General features: G+C 39.4%; 3 protein-coding genes across 4 annotated transcripts in view; 1 reads left to right on the top strand and 2 right to left on the bottom strand.

Annotated features, from left to right (window-relative positions):
* The window catches only part of LOC135086072 (F-box/WD repeat-containing protein 11), a 33026-nt gene extending 28608 nt beyond the window's left edge, over nt 1-4418 (bottom strand). Inside the window, exon 1 of the mRNA XM_063980833.1 lies at nt 4281-4418. Within this exon, the coding sequence (XP_063836903.1) occupies nt 4281-4322 (42 nt within the window). The 5' untranslated portion in view covers nt 4323-4418. The remainder of the gene's footprint in view (nt 1-4280) is intronic.
* Nucleotides 4419-4947: 529 nt separating this feature from the next.
* LOC135086105 (syndetin) lies at nt 4948-14292 on the top strand. Of its 2 annotated transcripts, none has more exons than XM_063980876.1 (4): nt 4948-5361; nt 5732-5829; nt 9004-9144; nt 9958-14292. In XM_063980876.1, the coding sequence occupies exons 2-4, from the start codon at nt 5737-5739 to the stop codon at nt 12460-12462; spliced, it is 2739 nt and encodes a 912-aa protein (XP_063836946.1). In that variant the 5' UTR covers nt 4948-5361; nt 5732-5736; the 3' UTR covers nt 12463-14292. The 2 variants fall into 2 exon arrangements, with proteins under 2 accessions (XP_063836946.1, XP_063836945.1); XM_063980875.1 differs by having other exon boundaries at nt 4949-5361; nt 5728-5829.
* A 1504-nt stretch (nt 14293-15796) lies between these two features.
* LOC135086188 (uncharacterized) lies at nt 15797-24506 on the bottom strand. Its single transcript, XM_063980990.1, has 8 exons — nt 24371-24506; nt 22677-22864; nt 21916-22055; nt 20613-20758; nt 19832-19947; nt 19136-19270; nt 17798-17950; nt 15797-16482 (listed from the first exon to the last, which is right to left on the bottom strand). The coding sequence occupies exons 1-8, from the start codon at nt 24441-24443 to the stop codon at nt 16252-16254; spliced, it is 1182 nt and encodes a 393-aa protein (XP_063837060.1). The 5' UTR covers nt 24444-24506; the 3' UTR covers nt 15797-16251.
* Nucleotides 24507-26573: the final 2067 nt, after the last annotated feature.

Below are 26573 nucleotides of genomic sequence, written 5' to 3'. Positions count from 1 at the left end.
AGTTGTCCAATACTCTAACGTTCCAGGTATGTCATTGACAGGAGGGCGTTACTATCTTAATGGGTTATTTATTAGTCCCAACTTTATGCCACTTGACATTTCAGAATCGTTTGACTTTAGATACCTAAGCAATTTGATATTCAGAGTCTTTTAATGAAATCAAGTTCTAAAATAACTTGAGGTGTTGTACCCGATCAAGCTTTTCATTGCAGGACAGTTAAATAGTTTTATTATTAGTTTCTTCTTTAAGTCTTGATTTGTCAGAGTAGGTAAAGGCTCCATGAGAGCAAAATTTAGTTTTATAATAGTTTTTAATTTTTTTCTTGAAATATTTGACGCCTTGTAATCTCTCGTTAATATATAGGTCCACACAAATAAAGAATGTTTGACTTAGACTTCAATAAATTATTATGCTCGTACATAATTATAAATAAACTAGCTTTCCGCCCGCCGCTTCGCCGCGTAGTATTTTTCGGTTTTTATATAACCTATTACACTCAGATATAATGTGGCTTTCTATTGGTGAAAGATTTTTTAAAATCGGTTCAGCAGACCCCGAGATTACCCCTTACAATTTAACAAATATACAAACACACAAACTTTACCTCTTTATAAATTAGATAAAGATAGGTAATTTGAAACCCTATTTTGTTTTATTTTTTATTTTATTTTAAGCATTTCACAATACAAACTAATATTTACTGTAGGTAAGTAAATGCTAAACTAAATAGTAAAATATTAGTTTGGATTGTGAAATATCCTACTACCTACTAATATTATAAAGGCGAAAGTTTGGATGTCTGGATGTTTGTTACTCTTTCACGCAAAAACTACTGAACGGATTTTGTTGAAACTTTACAGTATTATTGTTTATAACCCAGATTAACATATAGGCTAACACTTATGACGATATGTGACAAATAAATTTCAATAAATAAATAAGACGTGTCTAAAAAGCGCCATTTACCTATCGTCATTGGTTAAAATCTACAGCGCTGGACAAACTACTGTATGACGTTTGTAAATATTCATTTGGGGGAAGCCGTGAAACGCCATCTATCAACATGATATCTAACGGGGGTAAAACGAGGTCTACGCGAACGAAGTCGCGGGCGGCCGCTAGTTTATATAGGTAGCTTTCCCTCCGCAACCTTATTGGTATTCCATGTATGTGTCTTTTAACTGATTTCTGTTACACATTTCATGTAAAAGGACATCATCCACGTTTCATATATTTTTGGTCCAAAATCAAAAGTGCCGGCCAACAAAAAAAAGTGCTGTATTCTGACAGAATACGTCTGCCTTAGCATTTGTTACTATGGCACCAAAGCCGTAGCTCCACTGTGCGTCGAGTATTTGAGATCTAAAAGTCATCGACTATTCATACATTTTTTGTTCAAAATCAAAAGTGTCGGCCAATAAAAAAAAAAGTGCTGTATTCTGACAGAATACGTCCGCCTTAGCATTTGTTACTATGGCACCAAAGCTGTAGCACCACTGTGCGTCGAGTATTTGAGATCTAAAATTCATCGACGATTCATACATTTTTTGTTCAAAATCAAAAATGTCGGCCAATAAAAAAAAAGTGCTGTATTCTGACAGAATACGTCCGCCTTAGCATTTGTTACTATGACACCAAAGCTGTAGCACCACTGTGCGTCGTAGTATTTGAGATCAAAGTCAGTCGTTTCATATATTTTTAGAACTCAAATACTACGATGCACAGTGGTGCTACAGCTTTGGTGCCGTAGTAATAAATGCTAAGGCGGACGTATTCTATCAGAAAACAGCACTTTTATTTTTTGGCCGGCACTTTTGATTTTGGACCAAAATGGATGATGTCCTTTGTCCAGTTATAACTCCATTTACATCTGCATCTGTAAACAAGGGTTCATGTTCTCCAGCCCAGATGCCGAGTAAACAGAATCGTCTTTCAGTGACGTGCAGCTGCCCCTATATTTGACCCAATGACCTAATTTTTTATTATTTATTTGTATCAGTGTCAGTGTCTTCTAAAGAGTGTAAAGACGATTGTATGTAGGTACTATTAAAATGTAATTTTAACTCATTGGTTTTGTCTCATATTTGAGGAATGTACTATGTATCATGAGTAGAGTCTTCGTTTAAAAGGATGCGAACGATTTAAGTTTCAATAGGTAGACAAAATTGATAATTCTTAATTATCAAAAATTTTAGCTTTCTCCAGTAGCACTGATATTATTATACTGTGACTCATCAAAGTCATCATTGTCAAAAATATTGACAAATCGCGAACTGTCACGGCCATAAAACTGACACGCGTCCGTCCTCCGTAAGCGCCACCGCGCGACTGATTGAGATTGTCCAAGCCGTCATGGACGATTTTTTCCACATTTTTTAACATAGTAACTAAATAAGACGCAATATAAAAATTTCATCCGTTAAAAGCCCTCGAGTTATTTCTGAACTTTAGTTTAGTAAAAGATTTAGAATCTCAAATCGCTTATTTTAAAAATAAAACCATAAATAGAAAACGAATAGAGGTAACTTTGGGAATTTATTCTATCGAGTCAACTTCATCAAATCGTGTTTCCATCCGTTAATTGCCCTAGAAAATATCCTCAACTATGCCCAATAAAAATCTTAGCCTTTAATTTTACTGTTTAGTACCTCAAAAATGATAAATGAAAACCTCATTTTCGCCATTTTCTCTGCTACCCGGCCTTAAATGGTGCCAATATTGGTGGGAAGTGGGGATGCATACGTTTGAAAGTGCTTGTCGCGGGAGGTGCGATTTATTTGATGTCGAGTGTAGTAGTTACTAGCAGCCGCCCGCGACTTCGTACGCGTGGATCCCGTTTTACCCTCTTAGGGGTGGAGTTTCGTAAAATCCTTTCTTAGCGGATGCCTACATTATAACATCTACCTGCATGACTAATTTTAGCCCGATCCGTCCAGTGGTTTGGGCTGTGCGTTGATAGATCACTATGTCAGTCAGTCACCTTTGAGTTAATTTAGATTTTTGATATGCTGTTTTTTGTGTACAACTTAAACGGAAAGGTTTAGTGTATTGTTGATAAGTTAATTTGTGATTTCCTCTTATTGCATGATAGATCTCTTGAGTGTATCAAGTTAAGATATGCTAAACAATGTTTTTATGTCAGGGAGAATTTAAAACACATTTATTTTGGTTTATACCTTATACACTGATGTAATAATAATATAGTGAAAAATAAATATGTATGGATAACAGCATATTAATGTAAGCACTGTGACAACTTAGGTATGATTTTGGAATACAAATGTATTGTATGATGTGCTGGATATTATGTACTTACTGGATTACCCTGTTTTATAATAAGCAAAAAATTAAGACAGTTTTGGCAGTAGAACTGTTTTGGTCTCTATAATAAGCATTATACTAAATGGTCCCCCTTTCACCTAGTTTTTTTTACAATAATTACAACTAAAATATGCTACAAAGGTGCTTTTTAGATCATAGAAGAGTCCTAATTGATTGTGAGATGATGATTATGGCAAATACTGCACTATTAACACTTTCTAACAACAATAAAGACAATTTGCAGTTATTACAAGCCCATACATCCCTACAACTGCTTGGCTGTAGTCAAATGCATAACACACATGTCGTAACGACTGCTTTACACGCTCAAATAACAAGCACGACCAGCATTATGTCATAAAATGAGCATTGTCTTCAGAATCATTGCGAAACAAAACCTAAGTAGGACACTCAATTTTGCATGAACAGCTAAGAGATGACCAATCAATTTCAAGATAAATCACTAAAATGAACCTCACTGTACGTTATTAAGCCATTTATTTCAATACAACAACACCACTAATACATTTTTTTGTTGTTTTTATAACGTAACCATGGCTTCCATTACGAATTACATCCTATGTTTACGCGAGATATTGCCAAGTTTTAACGATTGTACTGCCAAATAACGGTTCGAATAGTCTCGAGAATGAGTTCATGAATAAGTTATAATGTTAGATTTTGATGAAAAAACTAATATTTTAAACATCCGCAATGCAGAGCACGAGAGGTTTACTTGTACTCGTCAAGGCTTTTAACTGCCGTGTAATTGTAAAATTATGTATTTTAAACAATTCTTACAACGGTTGCATCCAAAATACATGGAAATCATCAACGTTATTTGGCTGGGACCATCGTAAAATAAAAAATAGTCCATAGCTTCGAACGGTACAGGGCTAAAGATGGCGGAACCAGCCATGACATTACGGTATGCTCTCATTAAATTTTACTGGCTTACCTGCGGCGGTATGGTGTCTTCTATCATCCGTTCAGTCTCCATTTCTGTTATTTCACAAAACACATCAATGATAGTCCACTATAAACTCCACTAAAATAACCAAATCACAATCGCTAAATATTCATCGCTCGCATGACGTCAAGACTGGAATTGTTTTTTTTGTGAACGGCAGCCAAACGGTAGAAAACGGAGTGTGAAACTATACAGCTCAATAAAAATCTTGTTGGAATCTAAAACTGTCGCAATTTAGATAACAAAATATTGATAAATTGTAGTTATGCTTTTTAAATATTACTAAAGCAATTTTTTTTACAATTTGTTATCTTGATGTTCTATAATCTCGCTTTGAAGAAATAATCCCTAATAAAATGCGGCTCTTGCACGTAAAATGGAACGTTGTTAATACGTTTTGTTAATGCACTAAACAATATAAAAACCACTTTTACTATTATTACTAAAGCTTTTCATATGTGTACAAAGCTAAAATTAAATAAATGTTAAATTAATATAAAAATGCGCTCTATAAAGCTACGAAATCTTAAAAGTAAAGTAAATAATTATTTTTTGTTGTGATGTTAACGGAATGAACAAAACTCAACCAATGCCTACGTCATTGACAAAACTTGATAGGTGTGTTTCTTTTTTGAATTTCTGTTTATATTGTTACGTATGGATGGAATCATTATCCAAAAAAGTAGTGAACATTCCAAGATAGGTATTGTCCGGGAGCATTAATGTTAAAATATTTATAAGCTATTACTAGAAAGAAGCACGCTGTTACTTTTATTTTCGTTTGTCAGTCAAGTGAAGGAAATCTCATTGAATTTTCAATTTTGTGATCTTACTTGGATTATTTTTAACTTGTAATGATACGAATAAACTAATCGAATATTGTGCGATAGCTTAGCTGTGTCTCTCTAAAGGAGACAATCTTATTACCGAATCACGACTGAACATAATTTCATATACACGCATCACAAAGTAAAGTTTGTTTAAATTGTTTGAAATAATACATAATGTAAATCATCCTGCGATAATTCTGCAACTAGTGTTGTCTATTTCACCAACGGATACCTTGCTGGTGCGTATTAAAAAAACTATTTGTAGTTCTTTGCTAAAAGTTGTGATATCTACTTAATGTTATGTAAATAAATTAGTCATTACCTTGCCATTCTATTAGAATGGACTATAAATTTGGAAGTCAATGTTGATAAAATTGTTGGTTACGAACAAGTTTTTAAGTAAGCATTATTGAAGACGAAGAAATTTTATTTTTTAAAATAAAAATAAAGCATAAAGCAAAAAATTCATTGATTTATCTGAATGTCTGTATGTTCCTTGGTCTACTATTGACAGGTTGAATGAGAATCACTATTCAATCAAACAAGAAAGAGTCAAGCTACCTAGTATTAATAAAGTCAGCCTTAATCCTAATTTTTTGTTGTAGGCAGACAAAATGTTATCAGACGACAGTGTGGAGAACAGACATGGGCCTCCTGGAGTCAATTCAAGGTCTCTCAGCGCTGCCCATTCCGCTGCAGATCTTGAGGTAAGATACGTGGAGTTTCTCTGTAGTTTTTACAGTTCCTGAGATGGAATTTTAAATTTAAATTTTTAAAATGTAATAGAGTAGACCTTGTATGGTTGACAGCACATCAGGCTGTACATTGTGTTGCAAAATATCACTTAATACAATTATTATATGCATGTTTTTAAACTTCCATCTGTAAAAAATCCAGTTTGAATGAAAAAACTAAGGTAGGTATCTCTTGGATTTTTTTTAAATGTTTTTATCAAAAACTTATTATTGAATGTATTTTCATGCTAAGAATTTTCCTTAAACCATTTTTGTATAAATTATTAGATCATTAGATAGAAAAATAATTTATTTCAAAGACAAAATATCCTCATTAGGTAACTAATTGCATGACAAAAGCATGTAAACAGGAAAATCTCAGTTTTTATGAGGAAATGTCATGGTCATTCTGCTATAGATTTTGTATTAGTTGCATAATTATTTACTTAATTAGGTACTTTTTATTATTACCTGTCCATCTGTAGGTATAACATCACACATACTGTACAATAACGTCATTTATGCAAATTAATGGTGTAATTTTCGGGGGAAGCATTTGAAAATTCAACATCCTATTGAAACATATAGTCAGTGTTGCCAACTCAGATTTTGAAAAAGTCGTAGGACAGATTAGAAAATTACGTAGAAATGGTACAATTTCCATATAGAAAATACGTAGATCTACGTACTTTTTTTTCTGAGTGAAATGAAGAGGTAGATAAAAGTAATAAAACGACAATTTATATTAATTACCCTAAAAGTAGTAAAGTACACTTTTATTGTGTATCATTTTCAGAAATGTTTTCAGACAAATTAAAATGCATAATGTGTTCCTGCGAAGGCTCGCGGTTCTTTTTTAAGCCATAATTGAATCCAATTAAATTGAGCAGGAAGTTAGAAAATATCGAAATACAACACCTTCGAAATCTTAGCACAATCTTAGTTCGAAATATTTTTATAGTGAAGATTCACTTTGACCGTTTGACGGTTTACACACAGTCACGTCACGTCACATTTTAAATTTCTTATCAGATCAAGGCTCTTCAGTGACATTTACAGGGGGGCGCTGTACAGCATTTTTTCTATGGGGAAATGTCAAAATAACATTAGTTCCGACTTTTTCCACATGCCAAATAACCGTGATCGGACTAATAACCCGATAAAAAGGGAAACGATGCCCATTCAGCCTATTTTGCAAATTTGATAGAAAATACGTAGATTCTGGGACTAAAGTTCGTAGGTTTGCAAGGAAGGCTTAAAATACGTAGATCTACGTAAAAATACGTAGAGTTGGCAACCCTGCATACAGTTCTCCTTGACTAAAAAAATAAAATGATAATAATTTAACTACAACTTTGAACTTCATTTAATGTACAACCACAATTTTGACAAAAATTGCATACGTACGTGACGTTATTGTGCCGTGTGTGCGACATTGTGAATGAGTAGCATAATTAAAGCTTAGGCTAAAATTCGCGCGGTCTACTCTAAAAAATACAGTATGAGCGAGCGGCCAGGCTAGGATGCGCGCCGTGATAAAATCTTAAATCTTATCGGTGATTTTAGGTAAAAATGTATGGGACTATAGAGTAAAATCGATAAAATGGCATGACAAAAGTTTCTCGCGCAACGGGGGACGGGCGCATAAGGCGGGTACCCGTGCAAGCTTAAGTCCCTCACACGCGTATTCACAAACGATACTTGTTTAAGTGAAGCAGCAACGCTATGCGAAGTTGAATAGAGCTATGACAGACATTGGTTCGTGTGTCTCTCCGCCACTCAAGTATTGTCTTGAAAAGTTTTTTGGGACCCTGTGCTGTGCGTCCATGCGCACTGTAAGACCTAATGTTTGTGAATACGGGTGTTAGTCACCTCACCTCTTAGCCTAGACGCAGACCACCGACTTTGAGTTGGCTGATGTGTGAAAGTTACACATTACACCGATTTGGTATCGGCCGATTCTTCATACAAATTAGAATCGCGCCCAACTATCGGCCGACTAAAAGTCGGCAGTCTGCGCCTAAGCTTACGGCATCTTCAGGTTGAGTGGAGGAAACACAAAAGAATCATCATCATTTCAGCCACAGGACGTCCACTGCTGAACATAGGCCTCCCCAAATGCTTTCCATGTTGATCGATTGGTAGCGGCCTGCGTCCAGCGCTTCCCTGCTATCTTTATGATGTCATCGGTCCACCTTGTGGGTGGACGTCTCACGCTGCGTTTCCAGAACCTTGCTGCCCCAGTCAGTTCTACGTACTATGTGCCCTGCCCATGGCCACTTCAGCTTGCTAATCCGTCGGGCTATATCAGCGACTTGTTCGTTTACGGATCTTCTCATTTCTGATTCGATCTCATAAGAGTAGGCGCACACCGTTGATTTTTAGTTGGCCGATAATTGTGCCCGATTTTAAATTGTATGAAGAATCGGCCAAATCGAATCGCGTAGTGTGCGCACTCCCATACATGCCCATACTGATCAACTGCCCGACTAAACTATCGGCCGACGAAAAATCAACGGTGTGCGCCTACTCTAAAGAAACACCGAGCATAGCCCTCTCCATAGCACGCTGTGTAACTTTGAGCTTCTGTATTATTATTGAGTAAAGTAACTACACTCGGCATCAAATAAATCGCACCTCCCGCGACAAGCACTTTCAAACGTATGCATCCCCACTTCCTACCAATATTGGCACCATTTAAAAGCCTAGTTTTAAACTTCATTTCATTAAAAGAAAGGTTTTTACCCCAATAATGTGTCCTTAGAAGGATCCAGAGTCACTTCTTCAAAAAATTGGTAGTTACGCTTGAGCCAACTTTTATGGCTATAAAACTGTTACGTTGGGATTAATCGCTATCCATCTGTTAAAGAGGACACGTGAGATCATTATTTGATTTTATAACCATAAAAATTGGTCTAATTGATCCAAAGTGAGGTATTTTTTCAAGTCACATTTATGGTATATGTTAATCATTTATTAAGAAATTAAATGTGTTTTTCTTAAAGGATATTTATTGGGCTTTCAAATAACACCAATATTGTTGGGGCACCATGATTGTGTCAGAAGAAAATCTTTGAAGTTCGCGTCGCGGAAGGTGCGGTTTATTTGATGTTGAGTGTATTTATTGAGTTAAGTTTTCTTCTCCAGGTCCTCCGTGAAATAGACCACGTGTACTTTTCTCCTCCATCCGAGTTCGACGCGGGCCGCTACGTGCTGGAACACGCGCCCAGCCCGCCCACGCTGGAAGCCGTCGAGCAGATGTTCACCAAGCTCAAGCGGCAGCAGCAGGTCAGCTACCATCGTCAGCATTTCAGCGTAGTGTGGTTTTGTTCCCGAGTCTACGGAGCACATGATGTCGTGTCTGCGTGCCCAAACAACTGCACTCAGGAAGATTTAATGAAGGCTACTGACAACGCCATTCTTGTGGCGGAGTTTTGGGCCGACGCTGTGTAGGTTTGTTGTCGACACGACAAGAAGAAGAAGCGTAGACTTACGCAGTGTCCTGAGATAGCCTCTCGTCGCTGACTAAGGAAGGAGGTGAGATACTGCTATCATCATGTCGCTATGGACATCATTTCAGCCTAGATTCAGGGCAGACAGACTTTTAAAGCATGTGATTCCACCAGCAGTTGAGAACGCTGGCGTCCGCAGGCGCTTGTCAATGTTTGCCAAGCTTAAGCCATTTATTCAGCCATCATCACCCATTCATGTCGGCATTCTTAGCCGCACGCTCTTAGATCTTATACTAGAGTCAGTAGGAGATACATCATCATCATCTCTCCAGAAAATATTAAGCTCCTAGGTCAAGGGATTTCTTACACATTAGGATCTTTTGTGCTACTTTTCTTTGATATTACCTACCTATCCCTTATTTAGCTCAGCATTAAAAATAAAAACAAAAAATACTTTCACACTGCACGTTTGAACTGTTGTCTTTACATAACCATTATCCTCATCCTCTAACTTAGTGTTTGTCACTTACTCATTGATCTGCTCTTTCTCAAATCCTTAAATTAATGACTCCTCAGTTCCTGGACTAGGGAAGCTACATATCTTTTATTTGAGGTCGATTCTCCTAATAGGTTCTTTTATCTTTTCCAGGTAGTCTCCGGCAAAGCGCTCCACCTGATCTCCCAACAGCGCGACAACTGCGACCGTGAGTTTGCCGAAATCCAAAACATTCGCGAACAGCTAGCCAACACCTTAGAGACCTGTCGCCAAGCTAGGGAACACCTGCGCAATTCCTCAAACCATTTGACTATCTCCACCTTTGTCATTCTAGCTAACGTGAGAAAGAGACAGATAATCCGTTCGGTGCTGAAATCTCTCGAGCTGCTCCGAAGTTTGCGCAGCGTCGAAAGAGATGTTGCGGAGTTACTTAACAAAAAGGAATACTTTGAAGCGATAGAACTCATTCTCAAAAGCAGGAAAGCGGCTGCAAATCACAAAGAATACACATGCATAGCGGACTTAGCCACTAGGTTGCAAGATACCTTAGATATGACAGAGGAAAAGTTAGATTCGGTGTTGTCCTCAATATGTTACAATTTCGACGAAAAAACTTTTAGGAAATTGAGACGCGCGTACACTTTGTTAGGCAAAACTCAGGCTGCTATGGAGCAGTTACACATGCATTACTCTTCAGCAGTGAACGAGACCTCTATAGAGGCTGTGAAGCCGTATATAGGGGAGGTTTCGATGGAAATGAAGTTCCAAGATATGTGTCAAGCGGTGCAACCAACCAAAGCACCTATATGTCTACTGAATCTATGCGAAAACCTGTTTTTGATCATGAGGAGTTACTACTTGTTAGTCAACTGGCATACTAAGCATGATGAGGAGGAAACGAGTCCAAGCACCAGTAATGTGTTTGAAATAGAAAGGAATGTCAGCAGGGAGTACATTAGGCAGAAGTTAAAAGCTGGACTGATAAGGATATGGCACGACGTCCAGGCTAAGGTGTCCACGTTTTTGAAAAGCTCCGGCTTGGAAGAGTACCCTTTTGAAAAGTTTATACAAATGCTAGGAATATTAAGGAAATTGACGCAAGTGGCTGAAGTGTTTTGCGGCGACAAATCGGACCTTCTGCAAGATTTCATCAAGACGCAGAGCGTTTTGTACATTAAGAACTACCATAGAGGCAGGATGGAGGAGTTGAAACTCTTTTTGGAGAATGAAGGCTGGGAACAGTGTCCTGTCAAGTCAACTTTCAACCTGCTAAACTTGCAAGAGTTTAAGCAGTTCAAGAAATATTTAAATCCGAAATCAGACACGTCTATGATCAAAACTCTATCGGATGGAACCTCCTCCGTACATTCTCAAGAAGACAGCGTTTATATCGTCAAATATTTCAACCAAAAAACAAACCACACTCCTTTCGAGATCTTCCGTAACGAAAACGTAACTAACGACGACATTTTCGGCCTAGAACCTGAATTGGAGCCGAGTGACGAGTCAGATGATGAACCTGAAGAATTGAAAAGGGAATTCGTTGATGAAGTTGACAGACACGAATACACAACCACAAATAACAACGAGAAGATTCTAGAAAGCCCTTCGAAGATCAAAGAGAGCGTCATAGTAACGAATACCACTCTATCAGTGCTGAGAAATTGTGGACAGTACTTGCAAATCTGCAGGTACCTTCCCCAGATTTCTTTAGAAGTGGTCATGCTCATGAACCAGTTGTTTGACTACTATTTCTATACAGTCCACCTGTTTTTCACCTCGGATTTGGAAGTGGCATCTACAACCTTATACAGTACAAAATTGAGTGCATCCTTGAAGAGGATATCGAATAGTATCGACACTACTTCAGGGGACGGTGATGGAAAGGCGTTTTTATGTCCGGACCTGCCTCAGCACTTGGATATGAATTCAGAGGAGACTTTACATGGTCTGACCGAGAGAATTGTGGCAGTTGAAAGCGTGATATTCCTGGCTAAACAGTACGAGTTGCTCCAACCGTATTTGGAGTCCATAGTAGCGTCACATCAGAAGCTGATTTTGGAGCATTTTAGAGACAACACGTTAGCGGTAGTGGTAGACCTACGGATGCCAGTGTATATGTGTTCGGCATCCAAAGCTGTCGACGCGAGATCAGCTCTTATCGCCATGTCCCAAGTGAGATGGGACGTAAAAAACGTCGCAGTGGAACATAGCCCTTACGTAGACATGATAACGCGCAAAATCCAAGTCTTCGCTTTACGTCTCGAAAACATATCCGCCAAAGTGACTCTGAACATCGAAGTGCTGAATTCTATCTGGTCTATGGTCTCAAAATTCATAGTCCATTTGCTGGTCGAAGGGTTTTCTAACGCGTCCAAATGTTCGAACGGGGGGAGAGGTCTCATGCAGTTAGATTATCGGCAGTTATTCGTGAAATTAGAAAAGATATCTGGGTTGAAACCTATTCCGTATCAAGACTACGTTGACAGATATGTGAAAGCGTATTATTTACCAAGGAAAGGTCTAGAAGAATTTGTAAGAGAGAGGACTGAATATTCCAATAAGCATCTATTAGCGTTGATCACGAGTGCTTGTGAAAATAAGAGGGACAGGCAAGCTTTAACGGCGATTATTGAAGGCAAAGACGCGCCATCTTGAATTCGGTTGGATCATTTTCCTAAAATGTACTTAATTAATTTTTAAAAGCTTAAAACTGGGTTAATTTAAATAAAATAACTAGTCCCAAAAAGTTAAACTTGTTCGTGACTGCACATCAAATCATACATAATATTAGTTAAAGTTATCCGACTATTGAAAAATCAGCCCTTAAGATACATTTTATCCCTAAGTAACAAATAAGTATGACAACAAGAAATGGTTGATCTAAAGCCTTAGTGGGGACTATAAAATTGTTCTGTCTTTGTTAAATAGCGCAAAATTAATTTAAATTAAATAATTTGTCAAAAGATTTAAAGTCGAATATTAATGGTACAAAATTATGTTTTAGGTATAAGATATAAAAATGCATATAATCCTGTATGTTAAAATATAGCTTAATAATTAGTTTCATCTGATTTAATTATGTTCATAGATGATTGATTTCATTGATCCACAGTTCTCAATTTTTTTTAGTTATAAAATTAATTTTATCTTTGCAAAGCGATCTGAATGGAACTGAAATTTTATATGGTCCTTCGAGCCGGATAAGTCATCTTATTAATGTATTGTACTTAATAATTAACAACTGTGAAAGTCACAAAATGAGTTTATGTAGTTATATGAAATAAGTACAGGTAACCATGAATGTTATGAAATGAATTGTCTAACAAGCAAGTTTCTTTAATGGCCAAGAGTTGGAAACTTAAGGCCAGTTGTTTTTTGTCACTCAGTCAGTGCCTGAGGGAAGGGTGATATCATCATCATCATCAACAGCCCTTTACAGTCCACTGCTGGACTATGAGCCTCCTCCACTATAGTGGAGGGTTTTGCCGTAATCCCCACGCTTGGCAGGCGGGTTGGAGATCGCAGTGTAAAAGATTGATGTTTTCAGAGAGCGCTGCTGCCCGTTCTCTGTTTGATGTGTAGTCCCTAAGTCGCCTCTTACGACACCCGCGGGAAGAGTAGGGGTTGTTGACAAATGTATGAACTCTGCCGTCACCACACGGCTTGACATATTATGACGTGACAGAGCATACAAAAAATCTGAAAGACAAGTCTCTCTGACTTTTGACGTCACAAAAACACCCTCCCGTGCCCTCTCATACCTCAGGCACTGACGCCCGTATTCACAAACGATGCTTGCATAAGTGAACCAGCAAATCGAACGCACAGCGTTGAATAGAGCTCTGTGATTGGTCCATGTGTCACTCGGTGCGTCCACGCGCACTGTGAGACCTCATAGTAATGTTTGTGAATACGGGCGTGATTCAGTTAAATACTAGACCAGTGGTTCTTAACCGGTGGTCCGTGGACCACTGGTGGTCCCTGGAGGCATTCCAAGTGGTTCGCGAAGACATCGTAATAAACAAGTGACGTGACGTGATGAGTCGAGTCAACACAACGTAAACGGCGCACAGTGGGCGAGAAATGAACCTCCCCTTTCATAGGATTTTGAAAAAAAAAAGTGGTCCCTGACAAGACAGAAATTTGGTAAAATGGTCCCTCGTGACTTAAAGGTTAAGAACCACTGCTCTAGACCTAGGTACTACAAGAATTAATTATATTATTTAACTGAAATGTACCTCTCTAAAATTAATTATTATCTTATACTTTTCAGATGAAGTTTGTGAAAATCGTTGTGATTGATTTTTAATATTTATGTCTATGTTAGAAAAAACTTAAAAATTCACAAAATATTCGCAAAAAAACTTTGTATTAGTTTTGTACAGGAATGTATAGAAATCTCAAATTTATTAATAGTTTAAGAATATTATTTTACTTATAGAAAAATGCATTAAAGGAAATATACTGGTAATGTACTGGATTTCATTTATCTTTGAATTGGGATTATTCCCACTTCTCGTTCCCACTTCCCACCGCTGCAACTCCTGTGTAGCCAGGATCTACGACATACATTATTACTAGCTTTCCGCTCGCGGCTTCGCCCGCGTGGAATTTTGTCTGTCACAGAAAAACCTTATCGCGCGCGTCTCTGTTTCAAAAACCGGGATAAAAACTATCCTAGGTATGTCCTTTCCCAGGACAACTATCTCTATGCCAAATTTCATCAAAATCGCTTCAGTGGTTTAGGCGTGAAAGCGTGACAGGCAGACAGACGGACAGACCGACAGAGTTACTTTCGCATTTATAATATTAGTATAGATACAGGGTGACATTGCAAAGTGTTGCCAAACTTTTAGAAGCCACTCAGAATCAGTAGGTAACGTAATCGATTTTCGTAAAGAACAAAAAAAAACGATATAGTCATATTGTTTGTTATATTATTTTATAGAATAGAAGATAATAAAACTGAAGATAATAAAACTAGAATATTTCGCATAATATTATATAATTTTATTCATAAATAAATAAAAATCTTACTTAGATACATGATATTCTCTAAAATTATCACTAACACAATAAATAACTTACGACAAGAAATACTTGAGATCTTAAAATTAACAGCAAATCTTCAGGTTGCTGCTTTGAATAAAAAGTTCACATCAAGTTTTTGTTGTTATCATCATCATCATTTCAGCCACAGGACGTCCAGCACTCCACTGCTGAACATAGGCCTCCTCCAATGATTTCCACATCGCCAGGTTGGTAGCTTGGTAGCATTCATCCAGCGCCTTTCTGCTACCTTTATGAGCCTTTGTTGTTATAGCCGAGTTTAATCCTCAACATACGCAATATAGAAAGTTGATTCTGTTAGAATCGATAAAAACTTACTTCACAAAATTTCTTACACAAAAAGTAGAGTTGTTGCATTTGAGCAGTAGAATCAATCTTTTTTGTTTGATCCGGATAAAGGGACACCCTGTATAATACGTAAAAAGTTTGGAAGATTAGCCCCTTTCGTTCGTTCGTTTCAGCCAAATGACGTCCACTGCTGGACAATATTTTAACCCCTTACGGGCAATATTTTTAATTGGCCTTTTTCAATCGATTGACAATAGTTGCTATTCTAAAATAGTTCTATAACTTATTGTCAGGTCATTATAGCCGAGTTAACCATCATTGATGATCTTATTTATCTAAAAATGCTTCTATACAGGATGTTAGGTAAATGGGTATATGAGCCGACACTAGCCCATGTTAACATGGTCATATAAATGGTATGATGAAGTCTGAAAATTGATATCTTCATTTTAATTATTTTAATTTTCATACAAATCGGATTTTATAAAATTTATTTTGTATGAAAATTAAAAAACAATAAAATGATGATATCAAATTTCTGACTTCACCATACCATTTAAATGACCATGTTAACATGGGCTAGTGTCGGCTCATATACCCATTTACCTAACACCCTGTATTATAGGTAGGTAGTTGTTGCGATTCACCTGAGCGATTCACGAAGGCAAGTGAGTTTTACATGTGTGGTGACTCGCTACTGTTCGTTTTTCAAGTTTTGATAGACTTTACACTATCGTTATGTGCATGTACACGTAGTTACACACACAAGTAAAGCTCACTCGCCTTCGTGAGTTGCAAGAATATACTACTCGTAGTATTGGTCGCGCAATAATTACAGTTGAGGCCATTGCATCAAAGATTTGTATTGTATACGCTGACTAAGCACGTCTTGCGTAGTCGGATTAACAAATGCTTTTTTCTCGCTTGTAGACATTTGCCAGAGCAAGGTAGCTAGTTATTTCATATTTGAACATGATGACGTTTAATTTGTTATTCTGTACTCAATTATTACATGAGAACACGTAGTTCGCCTCAACTTTCTTTTAGCGATCTATAGTTTACATAGAAGCCTTGGCATCTGCCAATTCAATAAAAAAGTCCAGACACGGGCAACTTCGGTAGATGAAACAGTTTCGCGTCTTTGTAGTTACAGCAGAAGCTGGTGGTGCCATCGTCTCTCCAGGTCAGCCAGGAGTATTCTTTCCTCTCGCACACATCCTCGCAGAAGGTCAGCTGGTCGGTGATGGTAGAGTTGTAGAAGGGAGAGTTGATGGATACGAAGACCACGGCCTTTCTGGTGAGAGGGTCGAAGACCAGCTGGAAAGAAGTGGAGGGTAAAGTTAATTTTGGAAAATCTTGGGGAAAATAACTCCAGATTCGACGCAAATTGAAAAAAAGTAATTCCTAATTTTGTTGGGACATTGCCTCGGCGGTTTATAAATCGATTGAGATCTACTTAGGTTGGTTTGTTCTAAGTCCGCTAAGCTGGTTACCGAAGTCACCTTAACGACAATGTTAACGGCATTGTTGTGTTTCGGCAGTTGTAGCTAAGATAGCCAGTTCTGTAGTTGAAGATTACGGCTGAAGCTCGCTTCCACCTTCGCCCTGATCATCTCTTTCCATCAGGTGAGATACAGACAAAGAGCTTCTCCGTTACGGGAAAAACAGGTCAATTTGATCCGTCGAGCATTGCGTATTTTCTAAGTTTGGTCTATTGATTTATTTATTTATTTATAATCTGCTTGAAGGCTTACAGAAAGTCCAACGCGCCAACAAGTTATACAATACAGATAATTTATAATATCAATTTCAATATGTAAAATTGTCAAATAATTAAAACGATAAATTAAATAATAGTCAAATAACATTAAAATTAAATTGATGTATTCCACTTTGATGATTGAATCCAGGTGGGATTATCTAATCCACCTGGTCTATCTGGGTGAGATCACCCAGGCGATCACAGCGCCTCTTTTATCCTTTGATCACCCATGCATGAGATCGTTCGTTCGTTCGTTCGTTTCAGCCAAATGACGTCCACTGCTGGACAAAGGCCTCCCCCAAGGTTTTCCACAATGAACGGTCCTGCGCTGCCCGCATCCAGGCTCTTCCCGCGACCTTTACCAGATCGTCGGTCCACCTAGTAGGAGGCCTGCCCACGCTACGTCTTCCAGCCCGTGGTCGCCACTCGAGAACTTTCCTGCCCCAACGGCCATCGTCTCTACGAGCTATGTGCCCCGCCCACTGCCACTTGATTTTAGCAATTCTGCGAGCTATGTCGGTTACTTTGGTTCTCCTGCGGATCTCCTCATTTCTGATTCGATCACGCATGAGATCACCGGGGTCTAATCATCATGATCAAAGTGGACTTCTTATCCATGGGTGATCAAAGGACACCAAAGTGTCGCCTATAATCACCTGGGTGATCTAATCCAGGTGATCGAAATGGAATAGACCCTCACGCCCGTATTTACAAACGATGCTTGCTTAAGTGAAGCAGCAAATCGAACGCACAGCGTTGAATAGAGCTCTGTGATTGGTTCGTGTGTCACCATGTGCGTCCACGCGCACTGTGAGACCTCATAGTAATGTTTGTGAATACGGGCGTAAGTTCGGGGAGATATTACCTTACCTTATAAAGATACAAAGGGACAGGCACAATCCCATTGTTATTGGTGTCTGCGGTCAAATACAGCTCCTTGTGGGGCCCGAAGCTCATGACGCCATGGGTTCCCGTGTACACCGTCACTGGTCTGCCTAGAGCGCTGATGCGGCGCTTAAGAGCCTGGAGGAAGAAAGTTTCATCATCATTTCAGTCTTAGGATCGGAAATGAGAAGATCCGTGAACGAATTAAGGTCGCTGTCATAGCCCGACGGATTAGCAAGCTGAAGTGGCAATGGGCAGGGCACATAATAGAATTCTGTGGAAGCCACGTACTGGAAAACGTAGCGTGGAACATCCACCCACAAGGTGGACCGACGACCTCATAAAGGAAGGCGCTGGATGCAGGCGCCTACCAACCGGGCGATGTGGAAATCATTATGTTCAGCAGTGGACGTCCTGTGGCTGAAATGATGATAGACACATTCTTTATGAGGTCGTCGGTCCACCTTGTGGGTGGACGTCCAACGCTGTGGGCCCGGCTCATTGCCACTTCAGCTTGCTAATCCGTCGGGCTGTGTCAGCGACTTAAAATAAGCGACGTAAATAAAGTAAAGTGGAGGAACACTATCTGTGGTCGCGTTCCTCATCAGTGAGGGACCGAGGAAGAAGAAGAAGAAGTAAAGTGCCTCACCTCTTCCAAAGCGGCCCAGTCCCCCGCGATGCCACGTTGCCTTATAATATTTGAGACTTAAACTTATTTGAGACGCGCCCCCTTTCAACCATACAAAAAATTCCGTACAATTTTGTCCAATAACCCCAAGCTACCCATCCTTATCGCTCGCGCGTAATTATATTGCTGTCGCGACTGTGCGACGGGCGTCCGCAGTGAGTGTGCGAGCGCGACAGAAACATAGTTACGCGCCAGCGATAAGGATGGGTAGCTTGGGGTCATTGGACAAAATTATACGTGCTCACAGACCAGACTATAGGTAGCCATCACCTCACCTCTTCCAAAGCGGCCCAGTCGCCTATGATAAAGCCAGAGCCCCTATTACGGTAATTTTTAACGTTTCCAATCCAGACGCGCTTCATCGATTCTGCGATACGATTGGTCGGCGTAACGATCAAAACAGCTACGTCAGTTGTTTTGACCAATCGTATCGCAGAATCGATGAAGCGCATCTGGATCGGAGACGTTAAAAATTACCGTAATCGGGGCTCTGGTCTGTGAGCACGTAGAATTTTGTTCAATAACCCCAAGCTACCCATCCTTATCGCTATAGAGCGATAAGGATGGGTAGCTTGGGGTCATTGGACAAAATTCTACATGCTCACAGACCAGACTATAGGTAGCCATCACCTTACCTCTTCCAAAGCGGCCCAGTCGCCCGCGTTGCCGCGTTGCCACTGCGGCGCCGTGTTGACGTAGTGGAAGGTGGCCACTTGACACGCGCGCAGGGAGAAGTCTGCTCGCGCTGCGAGGTGGCCTCGGCTTAGGAACTGGAATCAAGGGGAAATGTTTATCGGACTGACTATATTATGCTGATAGCCGTGAGCGGCTTTCTAGTGACTGAGTTTCTTGCGCTGCTTCTTCTTAGCACTGGTCCATTTATTATCCCGAAGCAGTGGTAGGGTTAATACTGGGACTTCTGGGACGTATAAAAGTGCTTTTTAAAAGCCTACTTGCAAAAATAAATTATTTTTATAAGCTTTCAGCTTCACATAATTAGAGAGCTCACAGACGAGTGACATTTTGTCTGCGATTGCTTGCGATAAATAATCGTAGGCGACGGTCAGCAACTGTCGGTGACAGTCTATCCGACTCGCACCTTTCGCTGTCATGACATGTTGACACTCAGACTACATGTTAGTGACTGCCCGTCTTCGAGAATCGCGATGTATCGGCTACTGTCGGCGACCATCAGCGATATTCGCGATGCGTCGGCAACGGTCGTCTAATTAGCATCTGTCGTCGGCGATTATCGCCGAATGTCGCCGACTTAAGTCACAAGAAGTCGCCGATGTACTGTCGCTCGTCTGTATATCTCGTTATTAACAAACCTCCTTCTTAGTGATGTACTGGTCAGCGACGTCACCCACAAGCTCCTGGACCCGTTCCTTCTGGTTCTTCATCGAGTACAACTTCGACATCCTGACTTTGCCGAAGAGAGTCCCCTCTGGAAGACAGATATTCATTCTGTAAGCTTTCTTTGAAAGAGCACGAGCACTTGAGAAGGAATGAGATCCGTAAACGAACTAAAGTCGCTGACATAGCCTGATGATTAGCAGGCTGAAGTGGCAATGGGCAGGGCTCATAGTACGCAGAACTGACGGCCGATGGGGCAGCAATGTTCTGGAGTGGAGGCCGCGTAACGGAAAACACAGCGTTGGACGTCCACCCAATAACAACACGTTGGGCGCCACACGGAATACTTAAGTGTCTACAGTGTCTACCGGTGAGCGAATGTGTTTACCACTGAAATGAAGTAAGTGCTTGACATGCAGCAAAAATTTCTAACCACTCAATGCAGATTTTTCTACACAGGGTGGAAACGATAAATTGATATCACTTGATATTTCTAAACTAGACATCGAAAAGCTGGTTACAGTGCCTCATATAAGCTCTATCAAACGGTACCAATAAATAGGTTACAGAATAAAATAATTGAAAATCCGTAAGTTCAGTGTTTTCAGCGTCTATACATTTAGTAAAAATTAAGGTTACATAATATTAGAAGTGTTAATAATTAAATAGGTAATTTAAACTTTCCCAGTTTTATTAAAATGAATTTAATATTTTTGCACGTGACTAAAGCTACATTATAGTATACTTTTTACTAACCGGTAAATTGAGGTCTCTGCTGGCCTTTTTGGAAGAACACGCTGGCAGGCGTGAGCTCGTGTCGCACGTACACCGTCCTCACCAGAGACGGGTCGAAACAGGCCTCGTACACAGAGAAGAACACGCTCTCGATTTGGTAGCCCACTCTGGAACGTACAAAATGCTTAATCATCATCAGATCAATTAAGCACGCACACTTATCAACCCGGAAACGGATCGTAACCGTATCAAATCGAGGCGGCATTCCTGGATCTGTCAATAGGCCGTATAGGCCGCGGCCTAGGGGCGGCAGATTTCAGATGACTTTTACTTGATTTCAGAAGATAAAAGTTAAATAAAGATCCAACCTCACCCTAGCCTACGGGCGGCAAAACTGTAAATCCGCCACTGAGGCGGTCAGTATTCTTTGTATGAAACTCCACACTGCAACGTCTGCAACGCACACATCCGCACCTACTACTATCTGGTCTTCGACCTTTTAGCCGGTTCGGGTGTCGAGCTGGTGCTCATGGCCCATGCTTCTTCTCGGCTGGCTACTGCCAGTCGGTGGTTGAGGCGTCGCTTTGGCGACGGACTGACCTGAGGCTTCTACCTGGCACCACTGTCCCGCCCTCGGCGCGGTACTAGCCCACCGGGTGAGTCGACGTTGGTCGAGGTCGTTGAACGACCAGGGAGCGGGCGGTTCCTGGATGCCAGGGAGACATCCGTACCGAACTTAAACAGTTGACAGCTCAGAGAAAGGCGATACGGTGTTGATCCCTTTCCGGGTTGATAAGTGTGTCCTTTATTCTGCACTGCAGGAGCACGACCCTCTTCAATTTACTAGAGGCAAATGGAGGAATTGGCCTACACTCCCCACACTGGCACAAAGTTTGTAGGCATAAGCATAAGTAACGCGCGCACGCCACACTGGCAATTTGCAGGCATATCGTACTTTCACAATCGCAAAGAGGAGTTCTGTCCAAGTATTTCCATTGGATGCCGAACAATTTCGTCTCGTATCCGCCTTGGTCAACTCAAAATCTACAATCGTTGGATCCCGCCCTTGTGAAGAATAAGCACGTACTTACAACCCGATCGAGTTACTGCGCACCTCGCTGGAATGCGACTCTCCTCCCACTTACCCGCACACCTCCCCGCGTTCGATCCATCAGTACTAGTGTCGATGTGACGTCACGGCTGCCAGGTGCGCGATAACTCGATTGGGTTGTACTTAATCTCATGGAACTCTATTATTTGTAACTAGCCCTTAAGTATCTGTCTAACATAAAAAAAAAATATATGGTCCTTCGAGCCGGATTACCTGTGCAATTGATTTCCTCTCCCGCACCCCCCTTTCACTTCCTGACTGCTGAACCACGGCTGCACGTTGCAGGTGATGGATTTGAAGGGTCCCAGCCACTGGCCCACTCGGAAAGTGGTGTTCGATACACAAGAGGCTTCCTGGAATGGTACAAACACATAATTACTCATAATTCCATGGTACGCCTTCTCTAAAAAAAATTCCCTTCCAGATCGGTTTCAACGTTGCAAACTGAATAGGAATCAGTTTATTTTATTTTATTTATTTAGAATAGAACGGTAATAAATTATCTCTATAAATACAATTTTAATCGAATTTGAGAGCCAAAAAAGTATGTCAATTATAATTGAAAAATAACCCTTCTTCTGGCGCAGTCGGGTAAAAAACGGCCGTCCGTTGATTATCTATTCATTGGGTGGCGTTTGGCGGAAAATATAAATTTTAAGCAAAATGGCGATCGCTAATCGGTAATCTCTGTCAGCTGCTAAAAAAATTAATCGTCAATACTGAAGTTTTTTTTTTAATGCATAACAAGGCAGGTATTTGACCATAATCGCACCTGATGTTAAGTGGGATGCAGTCTAGGATGGTGCCCTGTAAGTTGTACCTAGTTTCCTCTCGCCGAAAACAGCCGAAAGTTTTCGGCAGTTGCCATAGCTCATAGCAATCGCCATTTTGCTTCTGAGCGCATACAATTTCTATTTTCCACCAAACGCACCCATTGTCTAGGAGTTTTGTAGAACAATGTATTATTTTCTCACCACCACATCCAGACTAGTCGTTAAATTCCCAAGGACTACCCGCCTCTTGTTCCCCGGGCAGGCCACGGCCAGAGTTTCCGATTTCCGCAAACGTATGTCGCCCGCGGGGTTTGGCGCCAAAAAGACGCCATCTTTGATGTAGACCGGAGCGGGTTTTTTGAAGTCATCTTGTAGGGAGAGTTTGCACTCTGTAAATTCAAATTAACACAGGTTTCGAGAGAAAAGAATTGCTACAAATAAATAATTGTATAATTCTGAGGAGAAAGTTGTTCAAAATAAAATTGTGTAGGAACAGCGCGGGCGTTCACCGGTTACCAAAAATAACTTCTAATCATGTAGATAATGGGAAGGCGCTGGATGCAGGCCGCTACCAACCGTGCGATGTGGAAGTCATTGGGGGAGGCCTATGTTCAGCAGTGGACGTCCTGTGGCTGAAATGATGATGATGATGATGTAGATAAACAAAATGCGCATAATTATACTTGAAGTTAATACAATTTTATCTAACAGCATCGAGCACGATACGGTAATTTTATTTTATCTCACTTTTGCTTGCAGTTTTTGAATGCTATTATGATGCTAGAGTTGACCATGACATGCATATGAGTTTAAATCTAATTTTTATTCATAATTGGTGTAAGTTATGAAAGAAAGAAAATTATTTATTTGATGCAATTGTACATCTTTACAAAATAATTACAACTAAAACTAATCAGAAGGGTGTAGACGGTAGGTACCTACTTACATCAGGCACCAAAAGGGCATCCTATAGTGAGGTATTTTTTAAAGGTAGTTAAAGTTACATAATATTATTTTAAAAATTGTTTTTATCAATAAATTAGGAATATCTAGCGAGGAATCCAATGTAATTAGGTACCTACACTATGCACTTCCTCACAACGAATTCAATATTTCAAGGTTTGCTAATTATTATACAGTATTAAAAGAACATAATTTACCTGAACATCTGTAAAAATATAGCAATAAGTAACTCATTACATAATACGATGCACTAACGAAGCACTTAAAACATTCGACAGTTACACGTTTTATTATGTACCTAACCTAACTGAGCTAGTTACAAAATTAAAATTAATATTATTTATAACAACAGGACAAACTGAAAACCAAACTTAAATAAATAAAAATAAGCAAAGCACAAGTCTCAGCAATTTACGAAGAGGGAAATTGATTAAGTTTTCCCGAAACATTTTAAATACGGGAAAAACTGAGTCATTTTTTCATGATTTTTGGATTTTTATGGGGGATTTTTTAAATGCCAGGACTTAGATCAAAAATCGCTACCGTTGCTAAACGCAAGCCACACAAACAAGGAACATTATGCGTTTTCCTGAAACATTTTCAATTGTGGAAAAACAGTAAATTCTTCATGATTAGTATTAGTACCTAGTGATAGATTTTATGGGAATTTTTAATGGAAGGAAAACGTTTATCATAGTAAATAAAAAATCTAGAATCAATAAGGCTACTAAGTATCACTTAATATTAATAACATTCAACAAAGTTCTTTGTCATTTTTCACATTTTAGATTTTAGGTAACCTCGCGTAGGCGGGCTAATTCGTAGTTCCACTTTTCTCCGTAAAGCGACTCGCTATCGATCAGAATCACTGAAGTTTGAACACAATAAGAAAATTTTCTTTGAAGTATTTATTACAGAAAATGATAATTTACCTCCTCTGACGTCAGCGATTGAGATGGCCAATAGCAGCGCGGTAAAACAAAACACCAAAGACACGCACTTCATTTTGTGATTATTTAACGGTGCTCTGCTATATCATGCCTGATATAGGTATTGCTTGGGTTAATAACGGCATAACACTGAATGCTTGCTTTCGTCACCCAGGTTGTGATGTAGGTAAGTAACACAGTAGGGGCAGAGTTAGTAGTCTCGATTTAAAATGTAGGGACAGAGAGCAGGCAGGAGCTTCGTAGGTTCTGATATTAAATATAGGCATATTTAAGCAAGTTTTATAATGGTAAATACTTAGTTGTTGTATTAAAATAACGAATATTTAAGTACTATGTATTGTTTTACCTCGCGAATTTCGCGTAGATTTAGATTTTTCGCAGTCCAAATTCCTACCCAAAAATTACGCGTCGATGTACGGACGTTTTGACATTGGAACGTTAAATAGGTACATTAGGGATTTAGGGAACATTAACTTAGTTAATAGTTAATTAGTTAATAAGTTATTTCAATTACCTAGCTTACAGCGATCGGGGAGAATCGAACTAGCGACTCTAGAATCTGTTACGAAATAAGAAATTTCTTCAGATTAATATTTAAATAAGTATCGTATATAATTTTAAAGACTTCATTCATTAAACTGCATTTCAACTCGATGTAGTGTAAATTAGGCCTATGTTTTTCTTTGTTTTTATTAGTTGTTAGACTTTATACTTTTTCTCTTAACTTCTTTTGTGTGATAACTAACAGTAAGTCCAAGGACTTCGATTTGCGTGTTACGTGCACGTGAGATTATCTGGGGGCACGGCAGTGCCCCCGCCAAGTCGAGCGCGAAGCAAACACTGCCGTACCATCTTTACTGGAACCATTTCGCCGCATTTTCAGGCCCCTATTTGAGAACCTCTGGATAAGACCAGAACGCAGAAATTTTCGTCATCTAGTAAGCTATAATCACATACTTAAAATCCAAAATTTCAAGTCTGTAGGTCATTTAGTTCCGAAGTTAAGCGAAAGCAAAGTTTCGCATTTACGACACTCACTCACTGATGATCATCAAAATAGAACTAGTACTTCCCATAAACTCAGAGAGCTGAAATTTGGTACAGAGTTAGGGTTTAATGGCCACATAAAGGGAAAACTATAAAAACTAGGAAAATCGAAGATCTGGAGTAACACCACATTCATAATCAATACTACTCGGGCACCGTGGTGTTCGCCTGTATCGCTCACCGCTAGATGGCGCTAGCACTAGCAAGCGGTGTCCAGATTTTTTCCTTTCTAGAGCCCCCCGTGTCGATTAAGTTGAATGTTGTGTAATTTGCATTTCGTTGATTTCGTTTATTATATTGTAAGGTTCGCTAAGGTTATGTTATTAAAACAATTCTCATTCGTTGTCCATTTTAAAGGTCGTTGAGTTTATTTGTGTTTAATATCGTAAAAAAAATCGATAAAACGACGACGTTAAATAATTTTGCCACTTTCTACAAAAATAAGTGAAATCCCACCAAAAACATTCTGTAAAAAACTAGCCAAGTCTCGATGGAGCTGCTTGTTTATCTCTAAAAAGTAATGAAATCTAGACAAAGTCGTGCCAAGTCTATGGTTCCTTACTGCGAGTTCTTTATTATTATAGTTAATGTTGTGTGACTTGGCCGTTGAACAATCTTTATTAAGATAATCATACATAAGTAATATTGAAATACGCAGCTTTATTAAACCTACAATTGACTGGTTATTGTTGAATCAACGTTTTCCAAGTGGCAATTTTCCATCGTCAATGGGTAGCGGTTCTGGCGACAGATTGGTGCAATGGTGTCATGGAGCACCTGGTTTTGTCACCCTTCAACGGCCAAGTCAAACAACATTAACTATAATAATAAAGAACTCGCAGTAAGGAACCATAGACTTGGCACGACTTTGTCTAGATTTCATTACTTTTTAGAGATAAACAAGCAGCTCCATCGAGACTTGGCTAGTTTTTTACAGAATGTTTTTGGTGGGATTACCACTTTTTTCTTGAAACTGAGTTTATTTCTGAACTAAATCTCAAACAATGTTATAATAATATGGTTGTTATGTTCGTTCATTCAACGAAAAAACGTCCACTGCTGGACAAAGTGTCCCCCAAGGATTTCCACAATAAACGGTCCTGCGCTAGCCGTGCGCTGTCGTTTTATCTTCGTCACG

This window comes from Ostrinia nubilalis, chromosome 30 (genome assembly GCF_963855985.1).
Source record: "Ostrinia nubilalis chromosome 30, ilOstNubi1.1, whole genome shotgun sequence".
Classification (NCBI taxonomy): Eukaryota; Metazoa; Arthropoda; class Insecta; order Lepidoptera; family Crambidae; genus Ostrinia; species Ostrinia nubilalis.
The sequence above is the reverse complement of the archived record's forward strand: the minus strand, read 5'-3'. Positions and strand labels throughout refer to the sequence as shown.

Bases quoted from the DNA above. Each gene is read 5' to 3' on its own strand.
- LOC135086105 (XM_063980876.1), top strand. From the start codon at position 5,737: ATGTTATCAGACGACAGTGTGGAGAACAGACATGGGCCTCCTGGAGTC. The intron at 5,830-9,003 runs GTAAGATACGTG...TTTCTTCTCCAG, and splicing joins ATTCCGCTGCAGATCTTGAG to GTCCTCCGTGAAATAGACCA. The intron at 9,145-9,957 runs GTCAGCTACCAT...TATCTTTTCCAG, and splicing joins AGCTCAAGCGGCAGCAGCAG to GTAGTCTCCGGCAAAGCGCT.
- LOC135086188 (XM_063980990.1), bottom strand. From the start codon at position 24,443: ATGAAGTGCGTGTCTTTGGTGTTTTGTTTTACCGCGCTGCTATTGGCC. The intron at 19,948-20,612 runs GTTAGTAAAAAG...TCTGTCTTCCAG, and splicing joins GCAGAGACCTCAATTTACCG to AGGGGACTCTCTTCGGCAAA. The intron at 16,483-17,797 runs GTAAGGTAATAT...ACTTCTTTCCAG, and splicing joins TCCCTTTGTATCTTTATAAG to CTGGTCTTCGACCCTCTCAC.